The 19,526-nt window shown below is 40.8% G+C and overlaps 1 protein-coding gene across 4 annotated transcripts in view; it reads right to left on the bottom strand.

The window, feature by feature from the left end:
- TGFBR3 (transforming growth factor beta receptor 3) overlaps positions 1–19,526 on the bottom strand; it is a 215,108-nt gene that overhangs the window by 31,960 nt on the left and 163,622 nt on the right. For 3 of the 4 annotated variants that reach the window (XM_064372623.1, XM_064372622.1, XM_012434260.2), the window contains 7 exons: positions 17,345–17,513; positions 15,193–15,340; positions 9,460–9,649; positions 7,414–7,751; positions 6,839–6,991; positions 4,186–4,326; positions 3,854–4,012 (listed from right to left, as the gene is read on the bottom strand). In XM_064372623.1, coding sequence (XP_064228693.1) covers positions 3,854–4,012; positions 4,186–4,326; positions 6,839–6,991; positions 7,414–7,751; positions 9,460–9,649; positions 15,193–15,340; positions 17,345–17,513 — 1,298 coding nt within the window. The remainder of the gene's footprint in view (positions 1–3,853; positions 4,013–4,185; positions 4,327–6,838; positions 6,992–7,413; positions 7,752–9,459; positions 9,650–15,192; positions 15,341–17,344; positions 17,514–19,526) is intronic. The other variant, XM_064372624.1, reaches the window with a different exon arrangement.

The following is a 19,526-nucleotide window of genomic DNA, read 5'->3' on the forward strand; positions in this document are numbered from 1 at the left end:
ACAAGGACCATAGGCCAACACAGCCCTTGAGAGGAGATGCTGCTTTATTTTCATAACATAGCCTTCTTTGTAATTACAAAAGTAACACACACTCATTGAAAGAAAAAGATATTTTCCATTTAAATTTGATATGGATGGTGACGGTGAATTATTTCATTCAACTGTTAGTCCAGTAGATTCAAATACAAGGTGAGTAAGTCTCTTCCACCTTTCATAAGTCCTCTGAGAGATAAAAGTAAAAAAATTTTGCATTTAAAGTGGATTTTCCAAAGTAAATAAAACACCAATAGGCAAAGTTCCTAATGTTTTAATAGTATAACACTTATAAGCCAAGCTCTTTTTAAAAATTGATCAAAAAATAGAGTTCAGTGGCAAAATCTATTTAACCTAGGCAGAAGAGTGAGCTTCTAAACTACAAGTCAGAGTAACTCTGATGAGAGTCCTGCTTCATCAGCGAGAACAGAGCTGGCTCTGGCAGTGAGTGTTAGCAACAGTGCAACTGGAGGCATCATGGTCCTGGTAAAGTGTCCCAGCTGCTCACAGATTCAAATCAGTCTTGCCAAGTATTCCCCCTTCACTCTATAAGCCCAGGGGTAGCTTAGGGGAAATCTAATCTGGAAACGTTTCCGACTCATTTATACTTCCCCTTTAGAAAACATTGTATGGGCTAAGTCCAAATTTTGTTAAGGTTCTTTTCTTTAGAAACAGGAAGTAATGTTTAGCCAAGTGTAAACAGAATTCAAACCTCAACTATCCTGAACTTAGCTAAAATCCCCAGACAAGACTGGATTCTCCATTTGGTGACACGTGGATCACTACATGAACTGCCCCTCCCTGCTATGCTTCATTCTTTGACTAAATTAGGATCAAAATAAACTTAAACACTTGCAGAAACAGTTAGTCCTTACCCACAGACCAACAGTCCCAGAATCCTTTCAAAAGACATGGAGATAGAAACAGACTTTCCACACTGAGATACCCAGGGGTAAACCCCTGACATCACATGGGGCTTTGAATCCACAGCACTGTGGCAAAAGATTCCTACATGGTGGTGAACTGTAGGACACTCAACAATGAAGAAGCTAATGAAGAGGATTCTGATAATGTCACCCTGTGCTGACATTCTATAAATACTAACACTTCAGTATTTTTGCAATATTTCTGAAAAACAAGATATTCTATCTTGAAAAGGTGGCAAATTACATATGTGCTATTACTAAAAAGTGCCCTGTAACATGAACTCCGAACCCACAATGCCAAAATGTGTAACAGAGGGACTGCAAATCTATTCTTTAATCTCAAAAGAAAGTATGTAGTGGCAGAATGTCTACGGTATCCCAAAAAGGGATACCTTTGTAACAGAGGAAAAAAATATATATTATCAGCAAATCTTTTACTATTAGTAAAAGGTTTTACTTTTAGGCCAGAAATGGGTAGGAAAAGAACTACAGGCTTTGAAGTGAGATGAGCTCATGAAAACCACATGCTCTCCTGCTCACGTGTTGGGCACTAAGACTCAGTTTCCTCACCTATAGAATGAGAATATGAATACCCACAAGACATCATAATTGTGAAAATTAGGAAAGTAACAGTTACATGCAAACAACACAGTTTCCAGAGAGTCAATAAATGCTACCTAGTAGTAGTAGTAGTATTCCAGATTTAAAATTTTTGGTTTTTAGCAATTGGGTTTGTAAATTCCCCCAGACAAATGAACCAAAAGAAAAATTGCCATTATGTGACAGTCACCTGGAGATGACCAAAAAACAGGTGGTTACACTGTTAACTTGGATTATGAAAGAGACTGTATGGTGTAGAGGGTATAGAGGATAAACTATGAGAAATATAGGTGATATATGAAAAGATATGAATGGGAAAACAAGAACGGAGGAAAAAAACCTACCAATAACACGTTTCCAGTAAGCCAGAGTTTGAAGGATGGGGGAAAAACCCCAAAATATCCAGGGTAAGGTATAGGAGGAAGATTGACCACTGATTAGCATAAATCAGCAAAGCCAGGCATAGATTTGGAAAAGAACAATCTGCAGTTAGGCAGCACCCCTGAAACCCACAGTGCAATAGGGAGCTGTTGACAACTGCCCATGTGAACTGTACAGCCAGAAAAGCAAAAGAAAAAAAGCAGTCTTGGCTTAGGAAAAGCATGTAGAAAGCAGTATATTTTCTCCAATGAAGAAAGAAGGTGTACCCAAAGAAAGAGAACTCTGAAAACGGAGAAGGGGCAGAATCCATAGCGCCGGCAGGCTCTGTCCCAGAGTCAGTGCAAATGTGAGAGTTATTTGTCTTTCCAAAATAAAAACATGTGCACCAAAGTCACTTTTAACATATGGAAGTATCCCACTTTGACCCTTGAAGCTTCTCACCCCTCCCACTATGAAGCTGAGCTTGCAGCTCAGCACCAAAACCAGCTCATTAGATGAGAACCTTTCCATAAGACCAAAAGATGATATGCCCACTTGAAACACTAAGGTTGAAACATTAAAGGTTGTACCCAGGGCACAAGAAACAACAGACTTCCTGGTGCCATAAGGACATTTATCTTTTCTAGAATCCAATCTCTGAGCCTGGATGTTTGCGTTGATAAGATGTTATGTTTTCTCCCCTTTCAAATGGCACTTTGAAGATAAATGATAGTTGTATCCAGTGAAGAACAGTCAAGAGCTCTGGAGCCAGGACACTGAATCTGAACTCGACTAGTACCAGCTGTGTGGCCTCAGACAAATTTGTGCTTCAATTTTCTCATCCATAAAATGAGGATATTACTAGCCTCCCTCATAAGATTGCTCTGAAGTGTTAATTAACTGCTGCAATACTTACAACTATGTGTGGCACATAATAAATCTGCAGTAAATGTTAGATGTTGTTATTTCATTGTTACTACCACTGCCTCATATTTTGTAGTCAATCCAGATTTAGGCTATGCGTGATTATTACCATTATATATAGGAAAGAGTTTTAATAAGTTGATATAGACACTTAGATAATGATCTAGAAAAAATTTTTCATGCGTTATTAGTAGCACACAGCATTTCACTTAAAAGTGAGTGCAGGGCTGGGTGCGGTGGCTCAAGCCTGTAATCCCAGCACTTTGGGAGGCTGAGGCGGGTGGATCACGAGGTCAAGAGATCGAGATCATCCTGGTCAACATGGTGAAACCCCGTCTCTACTAAAAATACAAAAAATTAGCTGGGCATGGTGGTGCGTGCCTGTAATCCCAGCTACTCAGGAGGCTGAGGCAGGAGAATTGCCTGAACCCAGGAGGCGGAGGTTGCGGTGAGCCGAGATCGCGCCATTGCACTCCAGCCTGGGTAACAAGAGAGAAACTCTGTCTCAAAAAAAAAAAAAAAGTGAGTGCAATTTAAAAGATAACAAGTCGGTTTTGGTGGTGGCAGGGACCCACAGTGATTTGGCTGCCATGCTGGGGGCTGGGGGACTGTGCAGGGAAAAAACAAGAGAAATAAAAGATAACATATGAGGTGGCTTTGAAATATTCCATGGTTAACTCTGACACTGCAACTACAGAACTACTGTTCCAAAAATGCTAAAGACAAACCAAGGACAGGGCTTTACCAGTAGAATTCACACTTGCCATTTTTGTTTTTAACATTCATCTATAAAACATTGTCTTCACTTAACATAATGTATTAAATCCTGAAATTTCCTTCTTTGGTCAGAAATCAACCTGGAAGCGTTCTCTGAGCCAAGCCCTCATCAGACCTGGTGAAGGTCTGTGAGGTGTGACAGGAAGAGGTCTGTACAGGGTGTTTTAGCTGATGTCTAAGTAACTACAGCTCAGTGCTAACCTAAAAGCCCAAGGCAAACTTTCAGGTCTCACCTCAACATAAATGTGTCCATTCTCCATCACAGAGAAGACCCCCTGGGACGGCACCAAAAAGAGGTCAGTGTTGTATAGCTCCATGTTGAAGGTGATGTTTCCATGGGGCTGTTCCTGGAAGCTGCTGGGGTTCCTCACCTGCTGCAGGCTGCAATTAAACTGGAAAAAACAACCCAGAGGAAGATTAATGACAGTCACATGAAGGATGAAGGCCCTGTAGCTTTGTGAGCTTTGGCCTTTAACATTTGATTTTCTTTTCGGAGAGTCCCTAACGAAAGCCAACAATATCGACAGCATTTTCCACAAACCACCTACTGATAACAAACACATACCATCACAATTCCAGGTCGGGTGAACAGGGAAGCATGATCTTCATCCATGTCTCCCGGAAATCCATTATCACCTGACTCCAGATCTTCATAACCATCTGGCCAACCACTACTGTCTCCAAGGGCTGGAACCTGGATCACAATCTAAAAGGCAAAGAAAGCACGGCCAATGTTACGAAAACACCAAATGCATTTGCTTCTGCCTCACACAGACACCCATGTAATCATTCAGATGCAAACTGAAAATCTGACTTTAAGACAAAAAAATAAACTAATCTCCAAGCTTTTTCAAATTTTATCTTCAAAGTGATGAAGAATAAGGAGAAGCCCAATGCAAGTTCAAGTTAAAAGCTAAACTAATACTTGTATCTTTCCTTGTGAAAAAGAAATATTTATGATATAACTATATTGAATAATTACAAATGATTTCAAATGGTGGGAAAACACTAGATACTGGAACAAAGTTGAATGGAGGTGTCAAGAGGCTTGCCTATACTGTGAGAAGGGGCTTCTCCTTAAGAGTCTTCATATTAAAAACTCTAAGAAGTACTAAGACTTGGCTAATACAAGGAGCTTTTGTTATATATATCCTTTAAGAGTTGTAGGAAGTTCTGAGTCAGCAGCGAAGGACCTAATGCTTACTATGGAGCTCATCTTCTCTTCATTGCTTTCCTTGAACCCCTCTAACTTTTGCTTATTTCTTCCCTAAGAAATCTTTCTGTATGCTGCATGGATGTGGAAAAGAATATCATGTTTTATTCTGGGAATCTTTTTTTTCTGCCTTTTTCAATATCCATCTAAAGATATATTCCAGGAATCTATCTTGACATAGGTTGAAATTATGATTCCTGGATTGGTACTAAATAGGATGAGAAAATTCACCCAAGGGTCGTGACTCCATAAACAAAATCCTAATTTCTCTTGCTTCATGTGCTTGGATTCTGAACATGATATAAAACAGAAATATATAGTAAGTCTGAAAATTACTACAAACAATTATAATTGGTGTGAACAGCTAAAATAGTCCCTGAAGGGAGTAGGATGGAATGAAAATTTACAAAAAAAACTTCCTTTCTCTCGGTACCAGGCCCTCCAAACAAACTACTGACGCCGATTAAAGGAAGCATCTAGGATACTGCTAAACTTGAACATCATAATAAAGAAAAGAAAATTATGTGAACATAATAAAGAAAAGAAGAAGGAACTTTAAGGGGTCATTACATGCCTTTCTCTCCTGAAGCAAATGAAACTTTTTTTTTTTTTAACTTAACAGACATATTACTGTAGCCACTTGTTGGTAGTATTTTGGACCCCAGTTTTAAAATGCCATAATCAAGTATTTCAGCAATATATGACACTCATTATATCTGCAGAAACTGGATAACTGAAAGAAAATTCACGCTGTAATGATCAGGAAGTCAAAGGTTAATAAATTAATTATTTGAGTAACAAAAGGAGATTAGCAGGGCCTAGCCTAGTCTAGAGGAAAGATTAGTGGATGAGAGGTCAGGAAGCTGGATTCAGTTGTCCTAGCTCTGCCATTAGCCTACCGCTGGAGCTTCAAAAAGCAAGTCTTTTTAGCTTCCTAGAGTTCAGTTTCCTCACCTGTGAAATGAAGAAGCTGAATAAGCTCATCTTAGGATTCTTTGCTGCTCCAACATTCTAAGATTCTCTGAGGAACAATACACTTGGGCTCATGGGAAAGCCACTTCCCACTGGAACCACACTGACCAGAGCGCCTGATGGCGAGTCTCACTTGTCTGCAATGGGTCAAACTAGCAGCCTCAGCTCAGCATCCCATGTCAAACCTGGAGAAGGCGCTAAGAAGACACCTCCCCACCCCAACCCACCCTGTGTCAAAGATGGGATCTCTGAGCCTTATTTTTACCATTAAAAGTAAAACCTAAACTGCAAAATCAGCACTTTAAAGTTCTTTTGAAATTTCACATTTTAAATTCTTTTAATATTCACTGCCTAGTCTCTATCTCCAAGAAAATGAATTTAATCTGAAAAGATTTAGATCAACTGAGAAGAAACATTTCTGGAAAGCGCAGGTTAGCTATTGCAATGGATTATCATTGGGGGAAATCTAAATCGTTCTCCAAGTAACTTCAAAGGTAGGAGATTTTCTTCAGTTTAGGGTCTTTCTTAGAGATAGAGAGAAACTTAATAATTTCTTAAAGGTCCTTTTCCGGTTTTAAATTCTCTTTTTGGATTTTTATTCATGAAGGAAGGAGAAGTTCTCCTATTTTTGGACAAGACTCAAATGAGTCCAGAGAGACTTCACATCTGGTTACCCCAGCTCTGTAGATGTTCTCATTCATACAGCCCAGGGCCTTGGATTTTATCCCCATCAGGACCAGTAGAGCCTGGCCACTGAGAGGTCATAATCACCTTGCCAGTGCAGCCTTTGTCATCAGGAGACGGAAGCAAGGCTGAGAAAACAGGCCTTCCAACTCCCCAAGACTCACCAATAAAACAAATAAAACCAAAGAGTTCTGGGTTAAAGTATATCCATTTGGTTGAGAACTGACACTTGACTTTGTTCTGGCCTGGGGTACTCTCTTCATCTTCAAAGAAACGTTAAGACTAATTTTAAGACAGCACACAGCCAGGCTCTGGCAAAGGGCAAAGCTTTGTTCTGGAAAATACTCACGGAGTTATAGTAGACCACACCATCAAGGGCTGACCACCGGGGCCGAGTACCGCAGCCATTCAGGGGAGACTCCAGAACAAAGTGTGTGCCATTCATCTTGGCCTTGCAGGTAGGATCTAACAGGGTGACGTCCATCCCCGAGTAGCCACTGGCCTGAAACAACCATCACCAAAGACACAGTTGGGGGCCCACAGGCAGTTCTGCTGCACAACTGACACAAACGACAATTGCCTGGTCTTCCAAGGACAGGTGGTGAGAGGCCTGCATCATGCTCCTTCCCCACATATCTCTTCCCAGCTGCTCACCTCTCAACTCCCAAGGATAGTAGCTGTTGGCCTTGGAAATTCAATAGCAAAATATTGACACACAAGGATCTGGGACCCCCCTGTCACTGAGAACAACAGGAACCCAGTAAGAATCGCAGCCAAGGGGAAGTAGACCCATCCAACTGCAAAAACAGTATCACGCCTCCAGAGTTCAAAAGTGAAAGAGATAGGGAGAAATTACAGACACAGACTGGGGCCAGATGGGAAAGGAGGTGGTCTCTCTTCCCTCCTGTAATCAGCTGCACTGACCTGAAAAGAATCTTTTTCTACAGCCACGATCATCTTCTCACTGTCACATTTGACAGACAGGGCAATATCCACACTCCCTTGCACCTCTTGGGGCTCTCTGAGACCAGGAAACAGCTGTATGCTGGGAATGACAGGGTCCCTTGGCCGAGGGAGCCCATCTTCTCCCTCTTCATTCCAGCCTCTCCTGGCAATATCCGGGAAAGGAAAGGGGAGGTCTCCATTATGGCCTCCCGCTCCCCGAATGGGCGGGTTCTGCAAGGCAGGCAGGGCGCCAGGGCCCAGCAGGATACGTAGCTCAGGAGGGATAGTGTGGACTTCTTCATCTCCCATCTCCTCTGCTGGTGACAGAAGAAGGCAAAACATCATCAGTGTTTGATGCCAGGCCTCCACCAACATGGGTAGAGGCAGAACAGGAGGAATTAGCATAGAATGGGCAGGTGTAAAATGACTCTTAATAAGCAATGTATAAAAGCCATTAGAAGCCTTGAAGCCAGAATTCTAGTCCTGGTGTTCTCTCTAACTAGCTCAGTGGCTTTGGACAGGTGGCTTGCTTCTCTGTGCCTCAAATTTGCTTTTCAGTTTTTTAAATTAAGGAGTTGGAAATGATCAGTGGTTCTCAACTTTGGCTACACATGAAAATCACTTGGGAGCTTTAAAAAATATTCCTATGCCTGGGTTGTACCCCAAATAATTGAAACTCAGACTCTCTGGGGTGGTATTCAATCATTAATATGTTTTAAGCTCCCCATGTGTAACTGCAATGAGCACCTAAGGCTGAGAGCCAATGGAGTAGACAGTTTCTAAGGCTGTCCAGGCTAGAAAAATCTGTGATTTGAATAAGTTATATGGGGCAATATTATTCCATTCAAATGCCACTAAAATACTTTCCTTGAATCAAGAGATTCTTTTGATTAGTTTCTCTAAGGGTGTCTTGAAACAATATTGGTATGTTAAAACTGCTTTGTCATCTTTTTGACAGCTAAATTCTAACAGGTGTCTGGGCACTCTGGCCTTTTAGAACCTCGTCCCTTGAAAGATAAGAAAGAACCTCATAGACAAATTTACTCCTTCAAAGGTAGAGATGTATTTCCATACAATCAATGCTCAGTATTTTGTCATATTTCCAACAATTAAAAATAATGATAATTTCCCCAGTATTCTTTGTATCTACTATCTAAGGCCAACTGATGTATACTTGAGAGCAAATCTATCTCAGTGGAAGCTGGAAGTGAAGATGACAGTTGGACATTACCTCTCCTTTAATAGTATTCTTTGGAAAAGATGCTACAGCTGTATGGGTCCAAAAGAAGTCAGGGCTTTGTAGGGTTTTTAATTTGTACTTTAACAAAAACCTTCACAACAACCCTGTAAGGTCAGTCCTATTATTTTCCCCTTATTACTGAAGAAGAATCTATGGCTCAGAGGTGAAGTGACTTCTCCCCAAACAGTGACTAAATGGCAGAGCTGGGGCTTGAACCTGTACTCCTGATCTTTATTCCATTGGCATTTCACTCAGTGGCAGTGCCATGAGCTGAAGAACAAGTCTGGAGATCAGAAAACTAGAGTGTGAAGTCACGCTAGCTATAAGACTCTGGAAAGCCTCAAGAATTTGTTGAGCCTCTGCTTTCCACTTCATCTCACCTTCCCTCTGGGTATGAATGCCCAAGTATGAGTCCTCGTGGCTGTTTTGTTAAAAGATACAGCCTTTGACCATGAACTTCTTTCCTGCAGTCTGAACTCTGCTGTATTCTCAGCCATAAGTGGTCATTAGGTGCTTCGGAGAGAAGAACCTAATGTAATCACACTGAAGACAATCTGTAACACAGTTCTCTGAATATGCATTCAACTATGCCACTGAACATCTGTATTAGTTTCCTCAAAATCTCTTTCTAGGCAATTTTAAGCCTCCTGATAAAAGGTAGTCAAACAATTTACTAAAATGTGTAAGAGAAAAACAGTAACATATAAGCTGAAATGAGCATTCATCACTGGAAAAGCTTCATTTGGGGATATTTTTTATACAACTTAAAAAAAGCTCTAACTTACCATTGTTTTCAAGCCGAAGATGAAATCTATTAGCCACAGGGGCCATTGTGTACGAAGTTATTGGACTATAGCCATTGTCCAAAGCCCACTTCACCAGATTCCCTTGGGTTGAAGGAATGTCATCTCTTACTGATTTGGTCATTGTCATAGATCTTTCACTCTCTTTTCCAAAGCCAATACTGTTAGGAGCCTGAAGATAATAGCAAAAATTAACTTATGAGTCTAAAATTAAACAGTACTTTAGATAATAAAAGTTAAATATCTTAAATAAGTAGATTCTATATTGTGTATGAGGGAATTATTTATTCTTTTGATCCCTATTTTCTTTGGGCTAAGAACGATGATGTAAAAAACCTTTAATAGTAGATTAAAAGACATCTACACATGCTGCTTGATCATACTATTTGTATTGCCCATGCTGAAAAAAAAATCATCCCATCACATGTAAGTAGTTAAATACTAAGTAAACCTAGTCTATAACTATATAGTCTAATGTTTAAATTATTAGCACACATAGTAAATATGTATAATAAACTTTCTCCTATTTTTACTTAAAATGACATATAAAGTATATATGTTCTGTCTGTATACTTTATATACCAAATTCCCATGCTTCCACTTCCTCTTCCCCTAGATTTCAATGAAAGACAGCACAATTAGTCATATCCACTTAACAATGGAGATATGTTCTGAGAAATAAATCATTAGGTGATTCTGTCCTTGTGTGACCATCATAGAGTGCACTTACACAAACCTACATGGTAGAGCCTGCTACACTCCTCAGCTAGATGGTACAGCCTGTTGCTCCTAGGTTACAAACCTGCACAGCATGTCACTGTATTGAATACTGTAGGCAGTAGTAACACAATGGTCAGTACTTGTGCATCTAAACATAGAAAATGTACAGTAAAAATATGGTATTACAATCTGATGAGACCACTGTTGTATATGTAATCCCTCATTGACTGAAACATCATTATATGTGCAAGACTGTACTTCAGTGTGGAGACTATCCCATCTATGTAATCTATTAAATTCTACATGGTAAAACAACCAATGTTTATATTGCATCTAAAATGTATGATCAATTAGCAATTCTATAATTGTATTCATTTGCCAATTCTAGTAACAGATTATACTTAACATCTTCTATTCTAACAATTAATTAATTTAGGTTACTCTGCCTTTAAGTATCACTATTTTATCCAGTAATACAAGCAGGTCTTCAGATTAGCTTTCAGGGATGGGTGCAATGGCTCACGTCTATAATCTTAGCATATGGGGAGGCTGAAGCAGGAGGATTGCTTGAGCTCAAGAGTTTGAAACCAGCCTGGATAACACAGGAAGATCCCATCTCTACAAAAAATTTTAAATTAGCCAGGCATGGTGGCATGTGCCTGCAGTCCCAGCTACTCAGGAGGCTGAGGTGGGAGGATCACCTGAGCCCACGAGTTAGAGGTTGCAGTAAGCTATGATCATGCCACTGCCCTCTAGCCTGGGTGACAGAGTGAGACCCTGCCTTAAAATAAAAAAAAAAGATTAGCTTTCACTGGGTAATCAATTACAAAATAAAAATGATAGAAATATTTTTGGGAAAGGATATAAATGAACTCTACTCAACCAGGTTATTCAACCAGAACAGGGAAGGTAAATTTCTACATCAACTACTGACTCCGGTGGCAGTGCTCTTGTCAGAGAGTGAGAGAGCTGAATGCTGCAGAGGGGCCCCCAAAGGGAAGGCATCATGTTTTCAACAACTGCACCAGCAGGGCTGGAAAGCCCTTCCAGTATGCAGATTATGCCATTTTCATGCTGTATAAAAATCACTTTAATTTCCATGCCCAATGATTTTCTCCTGCATGCATGCAGCATTTTTCCTAAATTCCTCATTTGTTTCCCATTCTGTTTGCCCCTAACATGACTAAATATTAATCCTTTCCCACTGTAAAACTCTAAAAGATTCACAGGCTCTAAGTTCTCTTGGCCTATGTGGTTGTGGGATATTGGCTGAGGCCACATGTATTTCAACTCAAAGCTTAAAGGATCTCATTCAGTATATTTTTCTATTACCTAAAGCGCTTATCTGTGGAATACTGCCAGACTCACCAGTCACAAATACTATACGCAAAGGAACCAGACAGAACTTTAACCAACTTCTGTAGCCATTTGTAAACTCAGTTAAATAGATTCAGAATATTTTAGCTCTTACTCCAATACAGAAAAAAACTCCTTAGAGGAAAGAAGGGCTATGGAGGAAAGAAACAAGAAAGGAAGGAAAGAAGGAAGAAGGCTAAAATGAGATAATGGAAGATCCAATTTATTCTTAGAACTTTTTATTCATTTAGTCAACAGTTACACTGAGCCTGTGAATATTTTAGAGTTTTACAGTGGGAAAGGATTAATATTTAGTCATGTTAGGGGCAAACAGAATGGGAAACAAATGAGGTAGTTTCTTAGGTACAGCTTCTTCCAGCCTTTCAGAGCTACATGTCATTTTGATTGGTTGGAATCACAACAATTAGGCTAAACAATACCACTTGCCCTCATCTGCCCTAGTCTTTCATGTTGTTGGACAGCTGAGAAAATATCATATTTCCAGAAAACTATCATCATAACTGCCACCTGTCCTTTTGCACCAATGTGGAATGAGCTGTTTGCACCTTTCCACATTAAATCTAGGAGCTGTCAGTACATCTCATTTTGATTATGTCTGGGAACTTAAAAGACTCAACATCTATCTACACATTTGTAAAGCTGCAAGGCTTGGGTCAATGGCAGACAAGTTGGTTCCCAGCATTGAGCAAATTCTCACACTGTACTTCTGGAAGTCACTAGGCTTTTTCCAGCTTTAGTGAAGCTACTCCAAATACAGGTATACCAAGGGGGTCTCCAAAAACTACCACCATCTTTCTCAGCCGTATCTCCATGAAAGATGATGAGTGAAGTCTAAGTGCCTCCACACTCCTCCGTATTTGCATCTTAACTGATAGTGGAGGGGAGAGAGTCATTGGGAAAGGGATTGGCCAGACAGCAGAGTTTGTATTTCCACTGGGATTTTAAAGGATGTCTTCTCTAGGAACAAGCTGCCCATCATCAACCCTGAATTCCTGAGGTCACATGAAATAGTATAAGCAGAAACCTCTAACAAGTTTCCTCTGTCTATTCTTTTATGTTTTAGAGTTCTTCCTATCAAAAAACTGATTATGCATAGTTCACAGAGGACCTAAGAAAAGAGCCAGAGCTGAACAAGGCAATAGAGACACCTCCAATGTTTCCATTCTTGCCCACTGCATGGCTCTTTGCACCTCTTTTGACCATTTGTCATCTGGAGGGCACATTCTGCCCATGCCCCACCCCCAACACACACATGCATAAGACATTCATATTTAATGGTGCTCCTTACCAATCCCTTAGTAGACATTTTTCCTTCTTTTTACCTTGTTTAGAGAAGTACCCTAATTGTTCCTATAGACACTCTGAGTTATTTATAGAAGGAAGATGAACCCCCTTTTTATGCCAGGCACTCTGCTAGGCATATATTATCTTATTTAATTCTCTTCCAAAATATAAGGGGATAGGAATTACTATTCCCGTTAAGAGAAAGAGAACCTAAGACTCACAGAAGCAACACATGTAGCTGAGAACTTACACGTGCAGGCTTGAGGTGAAATACCCCGTAGGCCCCTAACAAGAACCTGGCAAATGAATGAACAAACAAATGAACTCAGCTAATGAACCACAAACTCAAGGTGAATACTGTCATCATACCCATTTCACAGATGACCAAACAGACTCAGTGTTCATCAGTTAGACTGCACAATATCTACCAGGAGTAATAATAATTGGAGATAGGATTCAAATCTAGCCTGTCTGGCACATAGTCAAGATTCTTTCCATTCCACTACACTGTCTCTAAAGGAAACACCAGAAACAAGGTTTCTATAAACCACTGTCCCCTTTCTAAACACTAATTTAAACTTTTGTAGGAGCAGGTAACTTTCTCTCACAGTATGCAGTCAGAATTCACATCTGAAACAGGGAATTAGAAAATCACAAAGCATAAACTGGTTGGGAGAATAAAAAAGAACATCATGAAACATTACCTAATTGTTTAGTAATGTTGTCATGCATTGTCCAAAATTGGCCTGGAACAGGAGTACAGCCAACGAGAGGAATATAAACAGATCCTGTACTGGGATGAGCAATCTCATTTCTGGCCTTTCTGATTCATATGAGAGATGGGGACATTCAAAGTGAAATCCAGGACTGCCATGGACCAGGCACACATACTCAGGGAGAGAAAGAGCTATTGAAGGGTCAAGGCTGGAAGAATATTTACACAAGAACTCCAGCAGGGAATTAAAATGTACCGTATGTTTTTGCCTTTCAAAGCATGATTCCCTTTCCTGTTTTTGTTATTCTGAAATTAAAAACATTTGGCCGGTGTGCCAGGCAGCAAAAGCAGCAGACAGCCCAGGTCACCGACACCCCTCATGCCATGCCAGAGAAAGCAATCAAAACATCTCTGACTTCAGATCATGGCTGGGCTTTTGGCTTGACAACAAATTAATGTATCACTGTTACATATGATGGCTCATTGTGATCCTAGCAAAGTTTAAAAAAAAACCCACGGGAAGCAGAAATGATTACTTTAAAATTAAAATATGTGTGCTAGTGGTTTTGCCTGCTGCCTCTGGTGAGTGCTTTTACATGGCGTTGCCTAGGGAACTGTGGCTTTGCTCACTGTGGTGTCACATGGAAGGTGCCATGAATGAACTAATAATACCAAAACCAAAGGGATCCCTCTCCCAAAATACTGAAAACATAACACCCACTTCAACTGATTCAGTGCAGGTACTAAAAGAGAAATTGGCCAAAAAAATTTTAAAGACAATGCATTAAAATTTGAGCCCACAAAAGAGACACTAAAGAGATAAATCATCTTCTGAAAAAATAGGGAGGATTTTTCTTTAACTTTCAATATAATTCAGTCAAATAGTTATTCACTAAGCATATTTAAGATAAGATTTACTTTACCAAGTTTCAACATTCAACTTTTGAAGAAACCAGCTGCTGTTTGCCCATTATGCCAATGGACTAAGCCTCATATGTACATCTCTATTAAAGAGAGGGCCTTGGGAACGAGGTGGAGTAGACTTGTCCAGCATCATTTCACTGACCTCACAGTTACTGTGATTCTTCTATCAGTGTTTCACACTTAGAAGTTGGAAGCAAGCAAAAAGACAGGCCAACATTTTGCATTTAACTCAAAAAGAAAAGCCAATGCTGTGAGCTGGTCTCAGCCTAATTTCCCATACTTTCTCTAAGTACCTAACCCTAAAATAAAAGGTGATATTCAGAACTGTGAAACTGAGGTCCTGGTAGGATGCTCAATATGAATTTAATTGTGTTCCTCACTTTACACTTAGTATTAGTGGAAAGCATACTAATATATTTCAGGAATTTCACAAATGAGGGAGCTGGGGTTCAGAGAGGTTAGGGGACTTGCCAGAGGTCACAATGGGATTACCCGGACTCAAACATGGGTTTTTCTTAATCTGAGGCCCTGTTTTAACCACCACACCTATTTTATAGGAGCATCCTATTTTGCAAATTGAAAAATAATTGAGAGAGCTTAGAGAGTCCAAATAGGCAGAAACTTTTAAAATAACACATATAAGCAAATCTTAAATTGTTATTCATCTAAACAAAAGACATGCTCAATCAACTTACGATAATTTTCAGGCTTCCCTTAACATCAAAAGATTTGATCACCCAGTTGACAGACTTTTTGCACTTCAAGATCAGGATGAGATTTTTGACCACCTCAAGATCCTCTTGAGAAGGTCTTATATCAATTGTTATATCCACCTGGAAAGCACTATGAATGGAAAACAAAGGCAAAGTTAAGACCTAAATGCCAGAAAGTTGCAACTATCTCCCGTCTTCCAAGTCTTCATGTTTCTAGTGTCTGGCCAGTTGATTAAAAAGCTGGAGTTGATCCCAGGCCAATGACATGTGCAAAACAGATTGTTATTGCACACATAACGAAACTGTTTTACATAACAATAGAAACATATGCTTGCTGATAATTAGTCACTAAAGTTTTTCTCTTCTTTGGGGGAAAAAAATGGTGGTTACTTAATGCAGCCACTGTGTGAAGTGGACTTGAACAAACCAGTAAAGTTTACTTTTGAAACAGTATTGTTGCTTTTTCAACCTTTAAACACCGTTGATGCACAGGTTTACAATTTGGCTACATGTCCAGATTCCTTCAAAACTGAAGTAGGTGGCAGTTTGGTGAGTTGGTGGGGGGATGGGGAGAAGGGAAACATGGTGGTAAAAAAAATTAGGAAACTTCAGAATAAAATAAGAGACAAAAGGCTAAAGAATTTCTTGATTTATATAAGGTTTGCTTAAGCCATTAACAACTGCTACAGAATCATATCTGCATTTACTTTCCTAAACTTCTGGATATAAGGTTATTAAAATAAAGAAAACAGATGGTCAACCAAGTGATTACTGGAAAATTGATGAACACAACCTAAAGTTCTAAGAATTCGTATAATACAGACTTTTTTTTACTAAACAATAACATCCATCATTCTGAATTTAAGGGAATAGTCTTTATTTCCATCTCAGCTTTACACACTTGTAAAGCATACAACACATGGTATATTGCAATGAAGCCCCACGCCTGACATCGAAGCGCATTCGCCAGACTGCTCCTATTCCCATTCCCTTTTCGCTTTCCACAAAATTCTTCAAGTGGACAGAGTGGAATCTTACCAAAACTGATCTGTAGCTTATACACCTTTAAAGTCAAACCGTGATTAGAATTTTAACCTCAAAATTCCTCTACAATATAAATTTAAATTTTTAAGTCACTAGTCCAGATTCAAAGGAATGAGGATGAAATGCAGACTAAAGTGGGAAAAGAACCTACTTTTTCTTTTTTTTAATTTGCTAATTATTCTTGATAGGGAGGGTCAGATTTCCAGTCCAGGGATAGGAAGCTGAGAGGGAGAACAAGCACACAAGGGAGAGGCAACGAATGGCTCTTTGACATGTCACCGTGAAGGGCCACTCCAGCATGAGGGCACACACACACACACACACACACACACACACAACAGATTTAAAGCAAACAGCTCTGAGTGCCTAAGTGCTCTGGGGACACCATAAACAGAGCTTTATTAAAAACAGAATGTAGGGCTGGGCACAGTGGCTCACACCTGTAATCCCAGCACTTTGGGAGGCTCAGGTGGGCAGATCATGAGGTCAGGAGTTTGAGACCAGCCTGGCTAACATGGTGAAACCCTATCTCTACTAAAAATACAAAAAATTAGCTGGGCATGGTGGCATGCACCTCTAATACCAGTTACTCGGGAAGCTGAGGCAGAAGAATCCCTTGAACCAAGGGGCAGAGGTTGCAGTGAGCCAAGATCGTACCATTGCACTCCAGCCTGGGCGACAGAGAAGACTCTGTCTCGAGAAAAACAAACAAACAACAACAGCAACCCAGAATGTTACTAAGATCATAATTACATTAATAGGGCATATTTTACAATTTTCCTATCAGAAATAACCTTAGTCAGAGGTGATAAAGATGGAGCAAGAGTAATTGTGTCCTGTAATTAACACTCAGATGTTCAGAACAGGCTTCAGGAATTCCTCTGGAATAGCTGGGATCTAGAGACAGATGCAAAATATAAAATATACCACTGGTGCCTTTACTCTCTTCTTCGAAGCTTCTGTGAAATACACCTGACGCATCAATGACTCCCTTCCCTCCTACGTAGGATGGGCTGCAACTCTCCCTGCCTCAAGTCAAGGAAGATCTTTACTCTCATCTCTTCTCACTCGCGCACTTAGACTGGCTTACCTGTAGGGGTTAGAGTTGGGGGTGATTAGCTCGATGATGTGTACTTCTTCATCCTGGGGCTGGCTGGACATCACACACCCTTCTGCTGGTTTCGGCTGAAGATACTCAGCAAGATAATTGAGCGAGAGAAAATTCTTCCCTATGTTGCACTTGGGAGGGAACACTTGATCTGAAAGAGGCACAGGTCAATCTGTCAAACCACTGAGCTACTTGGTGACCAGATTCAAAGGAAGGAGGGTGACAGTGAAACAGAGCAAATGGAGGACACAGGAAACCATGAGCTCAAAGGATGGGCCTTCATCTGTGAATTCCTCAACCACTGCCCTGAAATGCATCCTGTTACGGTCACCAGTGACCTCCTATTGACTAGCCCCCAGCTAGGGGCGTCTTTTGGCTAAGTCCTCTCCTTGCTTGTTCTCTGTGATACTTCCTGTCCTCATCCATTTCCTCTGACCTATCTTTCACATCTCTCCCACTGGCACCTCCTCTGCTCAGAATCTGTTTAGACTCCATCCCAGAGAATCTGATTCAGAACACCCAGGCGGGGCCTAGGCAGCTTTCTGTTTTGAAAAGCTCTGTAGTTGATTCCAATATAAACCAAGGCTAAGAACTTCTCAGCTCCTTCCTCAATCCTCTTTCTTCCTATTCTTTTCCTCGGTGATATCAATCACTCCCATGGTTTCAACCTGCACCTAGATCATGACTCCTTTTCTGAGCTGTAGACTTATACTGTCACCTGTCTACTAAGCATCTCCTACCTAAAAATTCAATACTGAAATATTTCATGCTCAGCGTATTTAACATTCAATCCATTCTATCCCCAAATACACCCTTCCTTGTGTATTTGTTATTTCAAATATCAGGAGAATCAACCACCTAACTAATTCTCCGACGCCCCCTGTAGAATTAATCTTTCCCTTATATTTATTCCTCACAGCACTTTCTACTCTGAAGATGAAAGGTAGGAGTTTGGGGGAAACAAGGAAGGCAGAGCTTCACTCTTTCTCACAATCTGAATACAGACAACTAAGGTTTATACGGCACTTTACAGTTTACACAGTGCTTTCACAAACATCTCACTGTGCTGAGTTGCTCACCACCTCCACTCAGGAAAGTGATGCAAGTACCAGAGTCTGAGGACACTCCCCCAACAGCACATGCCATTTACACGGCACGGCGGCTGATGGGATTTCCATCCATGGACTTAAATGTTTCAACAGAACTTGAAAGAAACTGCTGGCAGTGTGACAGCTGGGACCAGTGTCAAGGAAGTTCTAGGTGTAGCATGCTCTTTCAGAAGGGATAATTAATCGGAGGCCTGGCACTATTATAAAACAGACTTCTGCCTTTTTCATTTTGAGGACAGGATGCCAGGGTTCAAATCCACATGAAAGTCTCACTTGGGAGTAAGGAATCAAATCAGGGGGTCCCAAGGCTGGGTTGATACTGTCCCTCCCTCTCCCCAACTTGTGCAATTTCCCTTGTGCTGAGGTCTGCAGCACACACTGGGGCATCATGGTTCTGGCCACCATAGCACCCCTGGCACTACCCCAGAACAAAAAGGGCCAGAGCAGTTCACAAGCCTCCGCTTGTGGGCTCCTTGCAAGAGAGCACTGGGTTTGCACTCTGCAGTCTCCTCTAGTTCCCCTCCCCCTCAGAGAGAAAAGCTCAAGGCTCCACTGACTCAGGCCGTTAGAGCAGCCTCCCTCCACATCTGCTGAGGGTTTTGCCAGATGAGCAGATGAGGTATGCACACTGAGCAGCTGCAGCCCTGCGGATGCCTCCCCCACATCACAGGATGGAAAATGATATTGGAATGGCAGGGCTGAAATTTAATTAAGTAAGAGTGTGTATGGGCCATGGACAGGCCAGTCTGGAACTCAAGAGACTAGGCCCCTCCTGGGATCGTGGCCGGCATATCCAGTTCCTAGGTGTGCCTGGCTTGTATCTGGCACATAGTGGGCGTATGGTATAGGTTTCCTGAATTAAGAAACAATGATGTGAGATTCGAGACAAGTAACAAAGTACCCATGTGAAGCCAAGACAAAAGGTCTAATTGTTCAAAGGCGGATGTTCAGGGCTCTAGTCCCAGATGCCATTGTCACTAAACTGAGTAAGCTGATTACTTTTGTTGTGCGTGGTTTCTCTCCTGCTCCCCAATGACTTTCCGAATGCCTGGCAT

The sequence above is a fragment of the Aotus nancymaae genome, unplaced genomic scaffold (assembly GCF_030222135.1).
Source record: "Aotus nancymaae isolate 86718 unplaced genomic scaffold, 86718_ANA_hifiasm-v0.15.2.pri h1tg000007l, whole genome shotgun sequence".
In the NCBI taxonomy this organism is placed as follows: domain Eukaryota; kingdom Metazoa; phylum Chordata; class Mammalia; order Primates; family Aotidae; genus Aotus; species Aotus nancymaae.